The sequence below is a fragment of the Panthera tigris genome, chromosome B1 (genome assembly GCF_018350195.1).
Source record: "Panthera tigris isolate Pti1 chromosome B1, P.tigris_Pti1_mat1.1, whole genome shotgun sequence".
Taxonomy (NCBI): Eukaryota; Metazoa; Chordata; class Mammalia; order Carnivora; family Felidae; genus Panthera; species Panthera tigris.
The window spans coordinates 54,827,642-54,842,426 of NC_056663.1; the positions used below are offsets into that span (position 1 = coordinate 54,827,642).

Consider the following 14,785-nt stretch of genomic DNA (forward strand, 5'->3'; position numbering starts at 1 on the left):
TCGGATTAAAGATAATTCAAATACGGACATAAACCATCAAGAAAGTGGTAGAACAGACACTGCAAGAGCTTTAATCAGCCACAAAACAAGGCAGAAACAATAACAAAACAAATCAACCATTAAGTCAATCAAAGCATTTTCCAATGACCAAGACCACTTATAACGTGGATTTGCATCTACTGCCAATGATACTAAATTTATCTCCCCGATGATACTGAATTTATCTCACCTGCAAATATTTAAACCTATTGTTCAATTCTGTATCTTGCCCATTTTTAGTTCACTTTTTGAGTGGGTTTATAATGTATATATCAGTAGAGTAGTGCAGACACATAATTTGCAAATAAATATGTACTTAAATGTTTTACTGTTAGAGTGCTCAATTAAAACAATGGGGAGACCATTGGGCCTAGAGTATTTCATTTCCTTCCTGTGTCATTTTCCTCAGTTTAGACCTTTGTGTCAGGCACCCGCTGACCACACTACACATGGCCAAGATGGCAATAAGCTAGATTTCCAGTTTGGCCATTGCTATCCCTGGGACCATCTCGCCATACCTTTCTAGAACTTCTGAAGACAGACAGAAGTCATTGCCTTTACCCTGTCGACATCGAGGTCTGCAAGCCAATGTAGGCTTCTCATACAAATGCCCGTGAAATCTGTGGGCTGTCAACTCAGAAAGGTATCTGTGGCATGCCACTTTTCAATGTTGTAGAGCTACGCCAAAAAGAAGAGCTAATGTTTATTAAGCATTTACTCTATGCCAGACCCTCAACTAAGAGCCTCGTGGGAGTCATCTCACCACATGTTCATCATGACGCTGTAACAGTCTACAGTCATTATCCACCTTCTGTAGATGTGGTAACTGAAGCAGAGAATAGCTATTTTCCCAAGATCACACGCTGAAACATATTGTAGTCAGGATTCAAAACCGCCTTGGGACTCCGGGAGACTTGCTCTTAATCACCATGTTATGCAGCTTTCCATGCATAATAATAGCTTAATTTCCATGTATTATTATGATGATTTATTAACAATTTACTCAAAATTCATTTTAAAAATTTGTCTCATTTTAAATGTGATTTTGCTCCATCTTGGGATCGAATATTCGCCAGAACACATCATTGATCTTGTAATAAACATCAAAATTAGTTACGATTAGATTTACAGGGATTACTTTGCCAGACTTTTTTAAATGTATCTTTCCAATTCTTGAAAATATGGCTTTAGATTCTTTCTAACATGACACAGGGCATAAACAATAATATAATAAAAGGTATATGGCTTACTATTTACTCATATGTATCTGAGATTATAAGCTAAAACTATTATTCAAGGCAATGAGAAAAATTCAGTGCGTAAACCAGTTGTTTCCACGGGTTCAGAGAGTGAACAACAGGACAAAAAACAGGAACAGCTGAGTGAGCTTCTCAATCATTAACGTAGTTATATTAATATCATACGATATTAAAGTATTTAAGGAGAGAAAAGCCCAATGAACTACAGCAACCCTTAAAATTCTGTGACTTTTAGTAAAATATAGCAAGTAGAAACATGACAGGGCAGGGGGTTGGGGGGTAAGGGAGCAGGCTGGGAATGTTATTCTGAAGGCAAGTTTCTCTATATGATTGTGTGCTCCTGCCTGTGTACCTTGAGGACTCCTGACGTTCCCTCCAGGATATCCTCATTACAAATACCTAGGTCACAGGGAATCAGGGTGACTCAGTCAGTTAAGCACCTGACTCTTGATTTCAGCTCAGGTCATGATCTCATAGTTCATGAATTGGAGCCCTGTGTCAGGCTCCACATTGACAACACAGAGCCTGCTTGGGATTCTGCCTCTGTCTCTGTCTCTCAAAAAAGCAAACAAACAAAATAAACTTAAAAAAAAAAACAAAAACAACCTAGGTCATGATTTAAAGGCACTAAAATTTACAAAGTGCAGCTCACACCCCACAGATTCAAATACTACTTTGGTCTCATGACTGTTTTACCTTTGACGAGCCATCATATTTATCGTTATAAACACTTCATTAAGTATCACTCTATCTGAAAAAAGAAAAATTCAGCATTCAAACAACTAAGCACTTAAACAGCCCATATATAATTTATATTTGTATTAAAGCAAAAGTAGTCACTCTATCAGATTCTCTAATTTTGTTGTTAATATCATCTTTACTTGAATAGTAAAAAAAAAATGCATAGAACTGAACAATGTTTGGAAAAACGAAAATAATTACTAGGAATGTAAGGAGGCAGTTTCTTGCTCTATTTATCCCAGAATAATAAGAAAGTCCCCTGGTTTGTTCCTGAAAAATAAATTGTTTTTCAGTTTTTTTCTCAGCAACTTGGGAGTTTATGAAAATCATCTCATGGATATACTTCATTATTCCAGTTTAATACCAGTTTGAAAAAATTCGCTGCTTTTAGACATGTATTCCTTAAGAAAGAACAATGGTACAGTGGATTAAAGGTCTTTATATTTTAAAGCAATATTTAAAAATCATGGAAGCTAGCATTTTCCCATATACAAAAATCTACATATATCTCCTTAATTGGGCTTCTTCATCCGGTGAAAAGTCTACTCTAAAAATCACCCAATTGAAGAAAACAAGAACAATCTATTTCATTATATGGATCCGATTCATCACCCTCCTGTTTATAGAAAAAGAGCCAGATCCTGTCTAAGGAAATTATCTTTTCCAGATTTTATGTTTCTGCATTCCCTTTTATATTTTTCATCCCCCTTTTCAAGCCATCATTCATAAAAGTACTTAGAAAAAGCACTCACTCGATTTTCCTGATTTCGCATTTTAGCAGAATTTCTTTTAGACAGACCACAAATGAACTCAAAAACTTCATTTTCTGGTAGATTCCACAACGGGTAGGCAGTCTGTCCATCCCACTGTCCATTTGTCACCCCACACAAATAGGGAATCCTATTACCTACAAAGGTATTAAGAAAGTGCTCCCAGCTGAAAGCATTTATCCAATTCCAATTGTTGTTTGGAAGTCTAAAATACTAAGACAGTAGCTTCCAGGAGCTACTGTCTAAAACAATGCAATGCCTGTTTAGAGCGAAAATTCAGTACTTGAAAATCTGAGTTGGTTTAAAAAATAATAACTGTGCATCCAAAAAAAGAATTCTTAAAGAAACATTTATATGCCGGGCACATGTTTTCAATTTTAATAACATTGGCTTACCTAAATAAATATGTAGAACCTAATAATTGTTCTCTATATTTTGATGTTTTTTGTATATTATTCTATTTTAGTGAGTTTTCAAAGAAGCTAATGAATAACAATGTTGAAAAAATATGTATCTGTCAGCACAAAGTTGTTGTGGTTTATAGATACTGTGAAATGCAGTGTTGAAAAAAATTGTATTAAAAAGTAATTGAAAACTGCTCTGATTTAAAGAGAAATGAATGTAGCCATATCCTTATAGGGTAATGCCAGATAAAAAGTAATCATGTTCCCTCTATAATTGTGTTTGTTGGCGTTTATATTAGAATAATAATGCTTTAAGGTTATTTTCATGGTTGTTCACTTAACATGGGATTAACATCAAAATCTTCATAATTATCTGAGATCACCCATTTGAAAGCAGTGTGGTAAAACATGTTAATGGTTAAGACATAGCAGTTTTAATACTAAACAGATTAACACACATGAAAGTAATATTATAATTTGTGCATTGGATAATATGCCAGACCAGTTTTGGGGTTTTTTTTTTTTTGGTTTTTTTTTTTTTTTTTTTTTTGGTGAAGACAGAATTCTCATGAAATGGTACCCTTTCTAGCTACTGCTTCCTATTTCTTGAGAGAGATACACGGGCGTGCATGACATATGAACTTGAAATATTATTGTGTGGCTTTGACATTGCACAACTTTATGAAACCATTATTTCTGAGGTTTGCTTTAAATAAAACTGAAAATGAAAAATGTTACCATAGGAGGGTGATCCTGAAGAATGAAGCTACAATCTAGGTGGGATTATAAACCAAAAAAAAGTAAAGCTTTAAAGAGATTGCTGATTAACTTGAATAGCCATGAATTTATTTTATGCCCACCGGCAAACAAATGTAGGTCCATACCTTACGCATTTTGACATAATAATAAAGAAGCATATTTTAACGTGTACCCCAGAGTCCCTTAAAAATATTTCTCTGCCTCAACTCTCCCACCTCCTTCAGAAGCCAACAGGAGAGGAAAATGGGTAGTCATTTATAAGGTAATATGAAGTCATAAAATAATGACCCAAGTCATGTGCACCTCTCTGGAATCAGTGTGAAAATGGGCTTCACCTCCCAGACCCAATTATTCCATAATCCTCGTTGCATTTGCCTATGTGGGTTAGGGTGGGGTGTGAAACCTCGGAAACGAAATTGAATGTCACAAATGCAGCTGCCGCCCCCCAGACCTGAAGACTGTGTGTTAAAAGACAGTATCTGTACAACCTCAGCTGTGCCTGAGAGGAGGGTGAAGGCGTCGGAATTTAAATCACGTTGTTTCCACTTATGCAGGGAAAATCCATAAAAAGAGATTTATTATCATATTTTCTCTTTGAAATGTATTTGTTTTTGACTTTAAAAGTGCTCCTCAGTACAGAGCAGAGTAAATATTACAATTTTGTTCAACAGCAGCCAAGATTTAATTGTCTGTGAAATACAAGGCTTAGGACCTGATTTGAGTTAACTACTGTTCTGCTGATACAAACTGCTGGCCGGCGCGGTGACCGAACGCACCCAGCGGCAGCTTTACACCGGAGCCATCCCGCAAGAACTGAGGGGGGGAAGGGGGGAAGGGGGGGAAGGGGGGGAGGGGGAGGGTAGGGGGGCAGCCAGGCGCCTGCAGGAGCCCGTCCAAACCATTTGGAGCTTTGCTCTTCCTGCAGCAGATTTAAAGTGCCTTTGCACAAGAAGTCAAACAAGAATAAGCAGCTATGGAAAACATAACAAATCATGCTTGCAGTTTAACAGCAAGAAATAAGGGGAAACCGGTAACCGCTAACAAATACCGAAGAAAGAAGCAGTGGAGACGGAAGTGAGGGGCAAGGGAACAGGGGGGGAAAGGAGCCGGATAAGGACACGACACTGGTTTCGGCAGGCGTACCGCACGTTTTATTGTTACTGTATGTATCGCAGGGGCTCGGCCAGGAACCTGAGAAGTCCAGCCTCCTTCCCAGGGCCCGCGCCCTTCGCACGCGGGCTTCGGGAAGGCTCCGCCGCCCGCCCCTCGCCCTCGCGCCACCTCCTCCAGCGCCACCCCCCTCCCTCTGCGGATCGCTTCCTCCGCCCGCCGAGGGTGCCGAGGAGAAAGCGGGCGGCTGCAGATTTGCCCCGGTGGCACCGCAGCCACAAGCCAAGCCGTAATTGCAAAGCAAACAAGGCTGAAATATTGGATTGGTCTCAATCGTGACAAGATCTACGCTTTTGCCGCCAATTTGTTTGTGCAGCTCTATTTAAAGGCACTTGATTGAGGAAATGTTGAAAATAGCGGTGAGGGTTTCCCTAATGAGACCTCAGGAGGGAAGCGGCGGCCTTCGCCCGCAGCCCAGGGCTCTGGATTGGCCGCGGGGGAGGGGGGTGAGGGGGGAAGGGGTGCTCTTAACCCCTTCCTGCCCGCCTCCGGCGAAAAGTCCTCGGAGACGAGCTGGGGGAAGCTGGGGGTCCATCCGCCCCAGAGCAGTGACCTCCCCTGGCCTAAGCTGCAGCGAACCGGCCTCCTTGGTGGCGGGCACCCCGAGCGGGAATGGGGAGCAAAAGGAGAACTTAACCAAGGTGAAGGAGGCGGCCCAACAGCCAAGGCAGGGCTGGAGGGCCGGCGGCCTAAATCCGGAGCAGCGCCCCTTGTCCCCCAACATTCCCGGGTGGCGGCAGCAGCCCCACATCTCACTCTCCAGCGCCCACGGTCCTGCGAGGCCTGAGGCCCTTGCGATCCCCGCGGAACCGCGGTTGCTCTTGGCTCGGGGCATGCAGGCAAGCGGTGACCTCCGATGCCACCTGGCCCGTCGCCGTCGGGCTAGGTCTTGAGGAGGCTGGAAGGGAGGGGAGGAAGCTGAAGAGGCAGGAAGAGACAGTACATAAGTAATTATTGAGCGCAGCCTGTGTGTCAGGCGTCTCGCTCTCCAGTGCATCTTGATCTCATCTAATCTTCCCTACACACCCTCAAGGACGGCGTCATTAACCCATTGTTCAGATGAAGAAACTAAGGGTTAGAGAGACGGATGATCTGGTTCGAGATCACGCAGCCAGTATCTGGGTGCCCGAGAGTCCGCCCTGTCCAGCTCTGACTCTGGCACTCAAGTTGTCGAGAGGGGTTACCCGGGGAGGCCCGGGCTGGGGCTGGGTTTTTCACTCTTGGCGCTGATGCTGATGGCTCAGACCCACTGCAAGTGGGATCTATCCTGAGGAAGACTTCCCTGGTTCTCCCGAGAGAGTCTGGAGATGAAGGTCCGTTCCCTAAGGTCCACCTCCTAGCTCTGGTCGCTTTCAAAATAAAGAAAAGCAATCCACTTGCAACTGGGATACGCAGAATTCACCCACTGTCTCCAAGTCATCCCTTTGATACAAGCCGTTAAATCCCAGGCTGGGCCCAATGCATTGACTGGACTCTCAAGGAACCCACAGTCACTGGAGTCTACCGGAGAATATGTGAGGGGGGTGCACCGGAGAGGGGACTTAATGTGGGGGAGCAGAGAGAGGGAAAGCAATACCTGGAAAAGCTTCCTGGAGGAGGTGGCATTTAAACCGGGCCTAGAAGAAACAAAGTGAAGTGTAGATTCTTTAAAATGGGACAGACATGGATTGTTTGATAGCTATGCTAGCAAGTCAAGGAATGCCAGACTTTAGTCCGGGACAATCTCAGAGTCACAATTTCACCACCTGCTGCTGTTTCAGGACTGCCCCTCTAACTTGGAGAACTGTGAGTTGTTCAAGCCCTGAGCCAAAGTTCCAACCTCTCCTAGGATTGAAAACCTGGGGCTTGGGCTTGACACCAGCAGCTAGACCTTGACCCTTCCGGAGACCTCGACTTGGGCCAAAAGGGATTGTCAAAGACAGGGGCGGCAAAATGGCACTAGGGACACTCTCACCAGAGTTCTGAACAATTAGAGTCACACATTCCTGAGCTTTTCCTAGAGGGATCTGGTCAGAGATGTACCTTGGCCAATCTGAAGTCTCTTTCTGGAGTCTCAAGCAGATGTAGGCTGGAAAACGAAGACTCCAGAGGGCAGGGGAGGGCTGGTTTCAGTTGGACTTCCCCGAGAATGATCTGCACCTTCTGTCAGCAAAACAAAAAAGCATCAGTCATACCAATTTAGTGAACCCTCTAAATGTGTTTTGAATGGAATGCTTTTTTTTTTTTTTTTTTTTGTATGCAACCAATTCCTTCTTTTGAAGTTGGATGCTTCGCAAGCAGAATGCAATTCCATTTTTTGTTCCTCGAGGTTTTGGCCTGTGTTAACTTAAGTGAGCACTCACACAAGTACTAAGAAGAAAGCCATTCTTTTCTGGAAAATAGAACAAAGTAGTGCCTCTCCTATCACGGTGCAGATATATAATCTGTAACAACAAATTAGCCTCCTCGTGCTGCGCATTTCCAGCAAGCATCCTGCCTTCTCTGTTTATATTATAACTTCTCTGCCTGCAATTATTTTTATTTTAATTTTCTGTCACTTTAACAGAAACCAGAGCCTTCTCTTCTAATGTTTTGTACACAGCATGTTCATTTTGATAAGATGTTCTTTCCTATCCTCTTTTAGCTTGCCTTTCCTTGTTTAGAGTTCTGTATCAGGAGTTTCTAATATTTCTCCCTCTTCTTTTTTTTTTTTTTTTTTTAAGGAACTTGTCCCTGTCTTGCTTTATTTGTTTGTGTGAAATTTAGTTTGAAAGGAGATCAGAGAGAGCAGGAGGGGTTTGTAATAAGAGAATGACCGAATGACCCAAAGGCTGATTATCTATCATTAACTGGAGACTCGGTGTACCCAAATTACCAGAGAGACCTCAGTCTGCCGGATCCTTACCCAGCCAGAAAGGCAAGTGTGGAATGCACACAGCTGAAACAGGTCTCCGTGGCATTGCAAATGAAGACAGTGTGCTCACACATTTTGTTAAAGGCGTTTCCTTCAAAACTCAACTCAGGTTCAGTGGACGAATTTATTAGCTTCTGACACGTTGTGCACAGGTAAAATCCTTGCCGAAAGACTAACTTTAACATTTTGGTAACTAACATTTTTGTGTTGTTTCGTTCGACGCAAAATTGCAGCTAATTGTCTAAGCTCCGGAGAATATTGAGAAATCGAGCCAAGCTGCTTTTGATCTGCTCGTGCCGCTAAACCTAAACCTTGTAAAAATCGAGGTTTGCCATTAATATTGACAATAAAAGGGTTTCTTTTTGTTAACCTGAAACCTAACCATCCTGGCTCAAGTCCCTTGTCTAGAAGCAAAGGCCCTAGAATAAAGTAGAAAAGGGTTGGAAGAAACTGCCAGGGCTAAAAACAAAACAAAACAAAAAAAAAAAACGACATGAATTCGCAAAGGAAGCTTCCGAACAGGACTTCCTAAGAATTCTCGCTACACCGAGGTTACAACTGGGAATGCATGGGGCCTCCAATCACAAACAAAACCTTCCCTCACTTAAATGGCTTGTCCAAAACTCCACATTTTAAGTTGCCATTCGCTTTTGTATTTCATTCTGAACCCTCTTGCAGACTAGTTGAAGTTAACGACTGCTTATTTTCCCATAGACCGTGGATGCAAAATTACAATTGCTTCCTCGTCATCTGAATGTGGAGTGCTTTCCTTCTAGCTTGGAAGAAAATATTGCCAGTGTGTATGTAATTTGCTTGAAACAAAGTAGTTAGGAGAAATCCTGTGGCATGTATTTTCTCACACCACTGGTGCTCTAAACTATCTATGCTTTACTAGAAAGCAGCAATGATCAGATCTACCTTACCTCTGATAACAACATCAATAGCACCTCCTATATACACATCTTGCTGCCTCTAGGGAGGCCCTTTCAGGTGCATTCTCTTTTGTTCCCTTTTGTTGGAATAAGTATTTTAACTTGGATAACTGGCCAGGTATCAGTGAAAACCTCCCACAGCAGCAGCCCATCTGCCAGTTAATATGAAGATCTTGTCAGGGACCGTTTGAAGAAAATGCAAATTCCCACTACCTGTAAGACTGGACAGTGACATTTTTCTTGCACATTGTACGTCTTAAACTTACACAGCGTTATTTGTCAATTATATCTCAGTGTTTTACAAAAATACTTATTTTTCTTAAAGGACTAAAGGAGAAGCCAGTATCTTATTCTTCACCAGTTTCAGGTTCAATGACCTGAAGGGATCAGAAACCTCAGAAATCCAAGCACTGCTCAAAGGCAAATTTGAAGTGTGGCGGGGGGGGGGGGGGGGGGGGGGGGGGGGGGCGGTAGAGAGGAGGAGGGAAGGAGGGAGAGAGAGAAAGAGGAAAGGGCTGGGAGGGAAGAAGGGAATATGAAAGAAAGGCTAAATGGAGGGGAGGCACCAAACAAGTCCCATTTTCTCCACTGACTTAAATGTTTCCTAATCAAAACTGGACTGAAAACAAAAACAAAAACAAAAACACTGGACTGAAGGAGTCGTAAGCAATCAGCCCCTCCACAGTCATTGCAGCTGAATCAGTCCCTCCCCCCCCCCCATCTCCACAGATCTGCTCTGGATTGGAAAGAAGAGGGGAGAGGAATCACTCCCCAAATACCCCACCCCACCCCAAAGTGCAAAAAGAAAGTGCTCAGAACAAATAAAATCTCATAAGAGCCATGGGCAACTTCTTGTGAAACAGATACCAGAGTCCAATCAAACGTGATCCTGCATTGTAGTAGTATCCTCTGAGCACCACCACATTTCTGGAGTCACTGTCACTTGCCATGTCTGTAGACAACCATTTCCCAAAAGGCAAACCAGAAAGGGAGGGACTATGGAACCCGAGTTGGGAGATCCTTTGCCGCCACTCAGACAGTATGCCTTATTCTTCATGTCCTGAAGGTTCTAAGACCAAGTGGCTAGCTTATAAAATGACTCAATCCCACCCTAATTCAGACAAAATGCAAAGCCATCAGGGTGTCATAAGAAACAACTTCCTTGGAACAGGTGAGGCTGAGGTTACTTCTCCGAGAACACATTTCTTTTTCTGCCACCTTCTGGGTCTGGTGTTCTTTCTGGAGTTCTCGGCACTTTCTGGGGTTCACCTTATGTAAGAGCGTTATAGATATTTAAAGGAATGCCCCATCACTCCAACTATGTTGGTCAGGAAAATAAGGTAAAACGAGATTTGAAAAACGATGAAGGGAATTGAGCCATAATTCCCGTAAACATAAAATGTGTGTTTATGGCCCTCTGGCCTGGTTCTTTTCAGGTCCAGTTTATTTTGAGTTCTCATGAGCAAAACATAAGATACAAACTGCCCTTGCCTTTGTAATAATAAATACCTCCGAGAGATCTGTATTTTCCCTAAAAACAGACTGAAGTTTTTTAAAAAAATATTTAGTTTAAAGCAGATTGATTTTAAAAGGAATATCTCACAAGACCAAAACGTTTGCAAGGGAGTTAGTTCTCAGCTTCTCCCAGGCTCTTTGAGTCTTTTCCAGAGGAAGGGGTGGGAGTGAAGGGAAAGAGCCAAGAGACATGGGCGCAAAACAAATTGTTGAACCCGGTTCTGTCTGCTTAGCTGGAGGCGGACGTATCGCCCGGTACAAGGGTACAGCATCAGCTACAGTGGAGACTGGACACGGAATCACAGCATGTCTCCAAACGGGGGCTGCCCACTTGGGTAAGACTGGTTGCAACTCAGCCCATGGCCTCAGAAAAGGAGAGGCAAGTTAGTACACCCTCACCAGGATTCCTCCTGCGGGCACCCAGGGTGGCCAACAGCCTGCATCACCTCAGATGCTAGCGCCCTTTAAGTACTCGGAACTTGTGCCCTTAGGGGGACAGCTCAGCAGCGTGCACATTAGTGCAGTCCCTGGCTGACATCTCAGCTGGGAAATTCACCCTCCTCCCTTTCTTTTCCCACTGTTCTCCTCCATCACTCTCCCCCCTCCCCCACTACCACCAGAAAGCAAAGACTGTCTAATCGTCTAAACTGGGGGTGGGGGGGTGGGAGGGGGCAAACTTGAGGTGGATCTGCCTCACAGCTTTCCAAAGCAGCAGACTAACCCAGCACCCCACTAGACCCGCAGCAAAAGGTACAAAAGAGGACTCTATGAGAAAAAAAGGGGACTCATTTGGTTGTGAATTGAGAATGGCCCTCAGCCAGTCTGGTCTCTGCGAGTTAATAACTACAGTTAAGGACGCTGGAGTTCACCCATTTGTCCCCCGCCTCCAAATTGCCTTTCTGAGGCTGTATGTAGTCTCTGGGTCTGGCTCTCTGAGCTACATGAAGCCCCAGACTGTTGCACAGCATTAATTAACTGATAATGACACTGTCAGTGAGGACTGATGCTCAGATTAGCATCTTTTACGACTTTTTTTTTTTTCTTTTCTGTCCCGTGTTCTCCATCTCTTTTATCACTTGCCGTGATATCTGGGGCCATGAGGAGATTTGCCCATTTTTGGTTTCAATTAAAAGAGCATGAGAAGGCTGAAAGTGGCCAGTTCTGATGGCTTCGACACTGAGGCCACTCACCTCTGATGGACAGAGCATCCCAGTCCCCAACTCAGCCGTTCTTCCTTTGAGTTCCCAAAACTCCCTCTGGGTCTGAAAGCAGCCTGCCAACTTCTTTCCCTGAGCAGTTATCTGTTGCTAGCCTGGGTGCCACCATCATACTTTGTCTACCTGCTTCCAGGGCCTCGATGTGTTCTTATAAACAGACTTAAAAAAAAAAAAAAGTATCACATGTCAGAGGATTGAACTACCAGTATTTACACATTCAGGGTTTGCCTCCCTGGTGAAAATGTAAACAGAACCCCATCACACTACCTATATTCTTTCCTTGAAGAACAAGGTCTTTAAAAACACCCTGCTTGTGCTAAAATCTCAGACCCATCCAAGTTGGGGGGTCGAGAGCTTCTAGCTCGCTATTTTGATCCATGCCCAAGTGGCACTTTACCAACAAATCTGATTTCAGCTTCTCCTCACCCCCTGCTCTCTGCCTTAAAATGCTATGCTGGGGGGCATCCAGGGAAATTGACCCCTTGCGGAGGGGAGGGAAAGGGCCCCGAACGGACACTTCACTCCCACACTGGGTTTCCTAGCCCCTCTCCGAGGATCTTCCCCTGTCCTAACGCCCAGCCACGGAAATATCTAAACAGTGTTTCTTCCACGCTGCTGCCCAGGGCTGCAAAGGCTGAGGGAGCCGGCCCTGCATCCCCCCGCAGCACAGGAGGTGGGCGCCCCCACCACCCCTCCCGCCATTAGCACTGACCTCGCTTTCCATCCCCAACCGCGCACTCCGCCGAAAGCGCCCAGCGGGAAAGGAATGGACTGTCCTTTCCGAGTCCTTGGGGTGGGGCTCCCTTTGTGGGGTGGGGCTCCCTTGGCGGCCTGGGGCCTGACTCTGCCTGCTTCCAAAGTATGATATCCAAGGTGGAGTTAAAGGTCTCCCCTGGGTGACCCCAGCCAGGCCCAGTGGCGAGTCCCAGGCCGCCCTGGCCGGCCCACGCTTCTGTGCACCCTGCCTTGAGCTTCCTCTAATTTACGGCTGCGTGGGGTCCTGGTTGACACCCTTTTCCACACCAAACTCCTTCGGGTCGAATCCTGATCTGCATAGCCGGCTCCCTTTGCGACTCCCAACCAAGTCCTGAGGATGTTTCAGCTCCTGCCCCTGTCCATCCCCGCCCCAGCCTCTCTCCAGCTTCCTCAAGATGCTCACGCCACGCGGGCGCCGCGGCCCTGGTGCCCCGCGCAGCCCGCTGACTTACAAATGGAGATCCATTTTCCGTTATAATGCGTTCAAGATCACTAAGGCCAGCAGTCTAAACATCCACGAGCCGTCCTCCCGCTCTGCCTCTTAAACTGCTGTTTAATGGTTCCCCTCCGATAACTAAACCTGCTTTCCACAGATGCCCGCTTTTATGGGAGAGTCAGGAATGCAGAGATATATTTATATGTTTGTTCATAAAAACTGGAAAATAAGCTCTGAACACGCTGTAAAAAATATTCAGTTACTTACCAAACAGGCTAGTTAAACCAGGGGAACAGTGATACCGGCCACACCACGAATTCGGGGGATCGAGGTGCCTGCGCGTTGAAATCGTCCAAGGTCGTCGCTGGGGCTGGTGTCCCTGAAGAACATGGAAAGACGGGTATTTACAACCGGCTTGACCGTCCGTCCGGTGGTCTTAACCATGATCCTCAAAAGCAGCCACGATAACAGAAGCCACCTCAGACGGCCCTGGCCACGTACCGTGGTGGGTAAGTAAGGAGACCTCGAGGCGGGCACTCCCAGCCTGCGCCCAGGTCGGAGGCGCAGCCTTTCCGCGCCGCGCCCGCTGCGCGCCTCGGCGAGAAGACAGCGCCGGCCCCCAACCGCCCCTTTGCAGGGACCCCGCCGCCCGCCGCCTCTGCGCTCGGCCCCCGCGCAAAAATAGCACGCGGCTGCCTGCTGATTTTCTTGCCTCGGTTACCTACAAAAACACCTCCAAAAGAAATACCTGCGTCCCCTCCACCTTTTTTTGTTTGTTTTTAACCAGAAAAGAAAGCAGAGTGATACTATACCTGGTTTGAGATTCTTCAATATTTGAGACTTGCGGGGGGGGGGGGGGCGGGATAATTTAATAGGACAGCATCTGTTAAACACTTGCATTAACCTCTAGCTGATAAAAAAGTTTTTTTAACCCTGCCCCCCCTCGTTTTAATTATCTTATGGTTATGAAGGGGCAGCCAATCCTGGAAGAGGACTTCGACAATTAGCAACGAGAACATCAAAAAGTTTTATTGCGGAGAGCGAGAGGCACCGCCCCCGCCGCCCCGGGATTGGCGTGAGGAGCCTCTGACGACATATATTAACCCGAGCAGCCCTAAAGATGTAGCTGTACATGGAGATCTTGCTGGGAAAATCCGCTTCCTCCCCTCACGGCGTCCAGCCCAGGAGAACCGCCGCCGCCGCCGCCACCCAGGAGCTCCCTCGGCCACTGCGCGGACCCCGCCGAGAACCCCAGCCGCCGCCTTCGCGCGCAGAGGCGCCCGCAGGGCCCCAGATCCTTCCCCTGAAAGAAGGAGAGGATCTGAGAAAATGGATGCACTGAGACCTCTCTGAAAACCCTCCGAGGGAGCCCGGGAGGAGTGAGGACACGTTACCCGCTGCTAAAATCACATTTCCAGGACCAAAAACAACAACAACCAAAAATTTCATTAAAACAATAAGCGCCCAAGAACCCAGACCGGGCTGGTGGGGGGAGGGGAAGGGGCGGGAAGGGGAGGGTCGCACGGAGGTAGCTTCACAGTGAGCAGCCGACCCCGCCGCCTCCCTGCAGAGCCGGGCCGGCTCTTCCACCCGCGGCTCGGACTCGCCCTGGGATTCCGAGTTAGCTTCGGTGCCGGGATCGCGGCCGCGGTGGAGGCCGGCGACTCCGCGAAGCAGCCTCGCGGGAGCCCGGGCACCTTTGCATGAGCACGAGAGGATTCTGCCTCCCCGCAGCTGCCCGGGAAGCAGGAGCCGGCGCGCGGGCCGGGGAGCCAGGCGGGAGCCGGCGGCGGCCGCGGCCAGGGGCGCACGGTGCCGGGACCAGCTCGCCGCGCCCTATGGGGAGCCGGCGGCCGCAGTGCTGCTGAGGCAGGCCCGGCGGGCCAGGCGGGGG

General features: G+C 46.4%; 1 protein-coding gene across 3 annotated transcripts; it reads right to left on the minus strand.

Moving 5' to 3' along the window:
• Positions 1 to 4,830: 4,830 nt before the first annotated feature.
• LOC107181073 lies at positions 4,831 to 13,748 on the minus strand. 3 transcript variants are annotated; one of them, XM_042982669.1, is made up of 6 exons: positions 13,393 to 13,509; positions 13,159 to 13,270; positions 11,673 to 11,858; positions 7,165 to 7,284; positions 6,719 to 6,758; positions 4,831 to 6,060 (listed from the first exon to the last, which is right to left on the minus strand). In XM_042982669.1, the coding sequence occupies exons 3-6, from the start codon at positions 11,688 to 11,690 to the stop codon at positions 5,525 to 5,527; spliced, it is 714 nt and encodes a 237-aa protein (XP_042838603.1). In that variant the 5' UTR covers positions 11,691 to 11,858; positions 13,159 to 13,270; positions 13,393 to 13,509; the 3' UTR covers positions 4,831 to 5,524. The 3 variants fall into 3 exon arrangements, 2 of the variants coding, with proteins under 2 accessions (XP_042838603.1, XP_015399768.2); XR_006216225.1 differs by lacking the exons at positions 11,673 to 11,858; positions 13,393 to 13,509 and adding an exon at positions 13,704 to 13,748; XM_015544282.2 differs by lacking the exons at positions 11,673 to 11,858; positions 13,159 to 13,270; positions 13,393 to 13,509 and adding an exon at positions 12,412 to 12,430.
• Between the last annotated feature and the right edge of the window lie 1,037 nt (positions 13,749 to 14,785).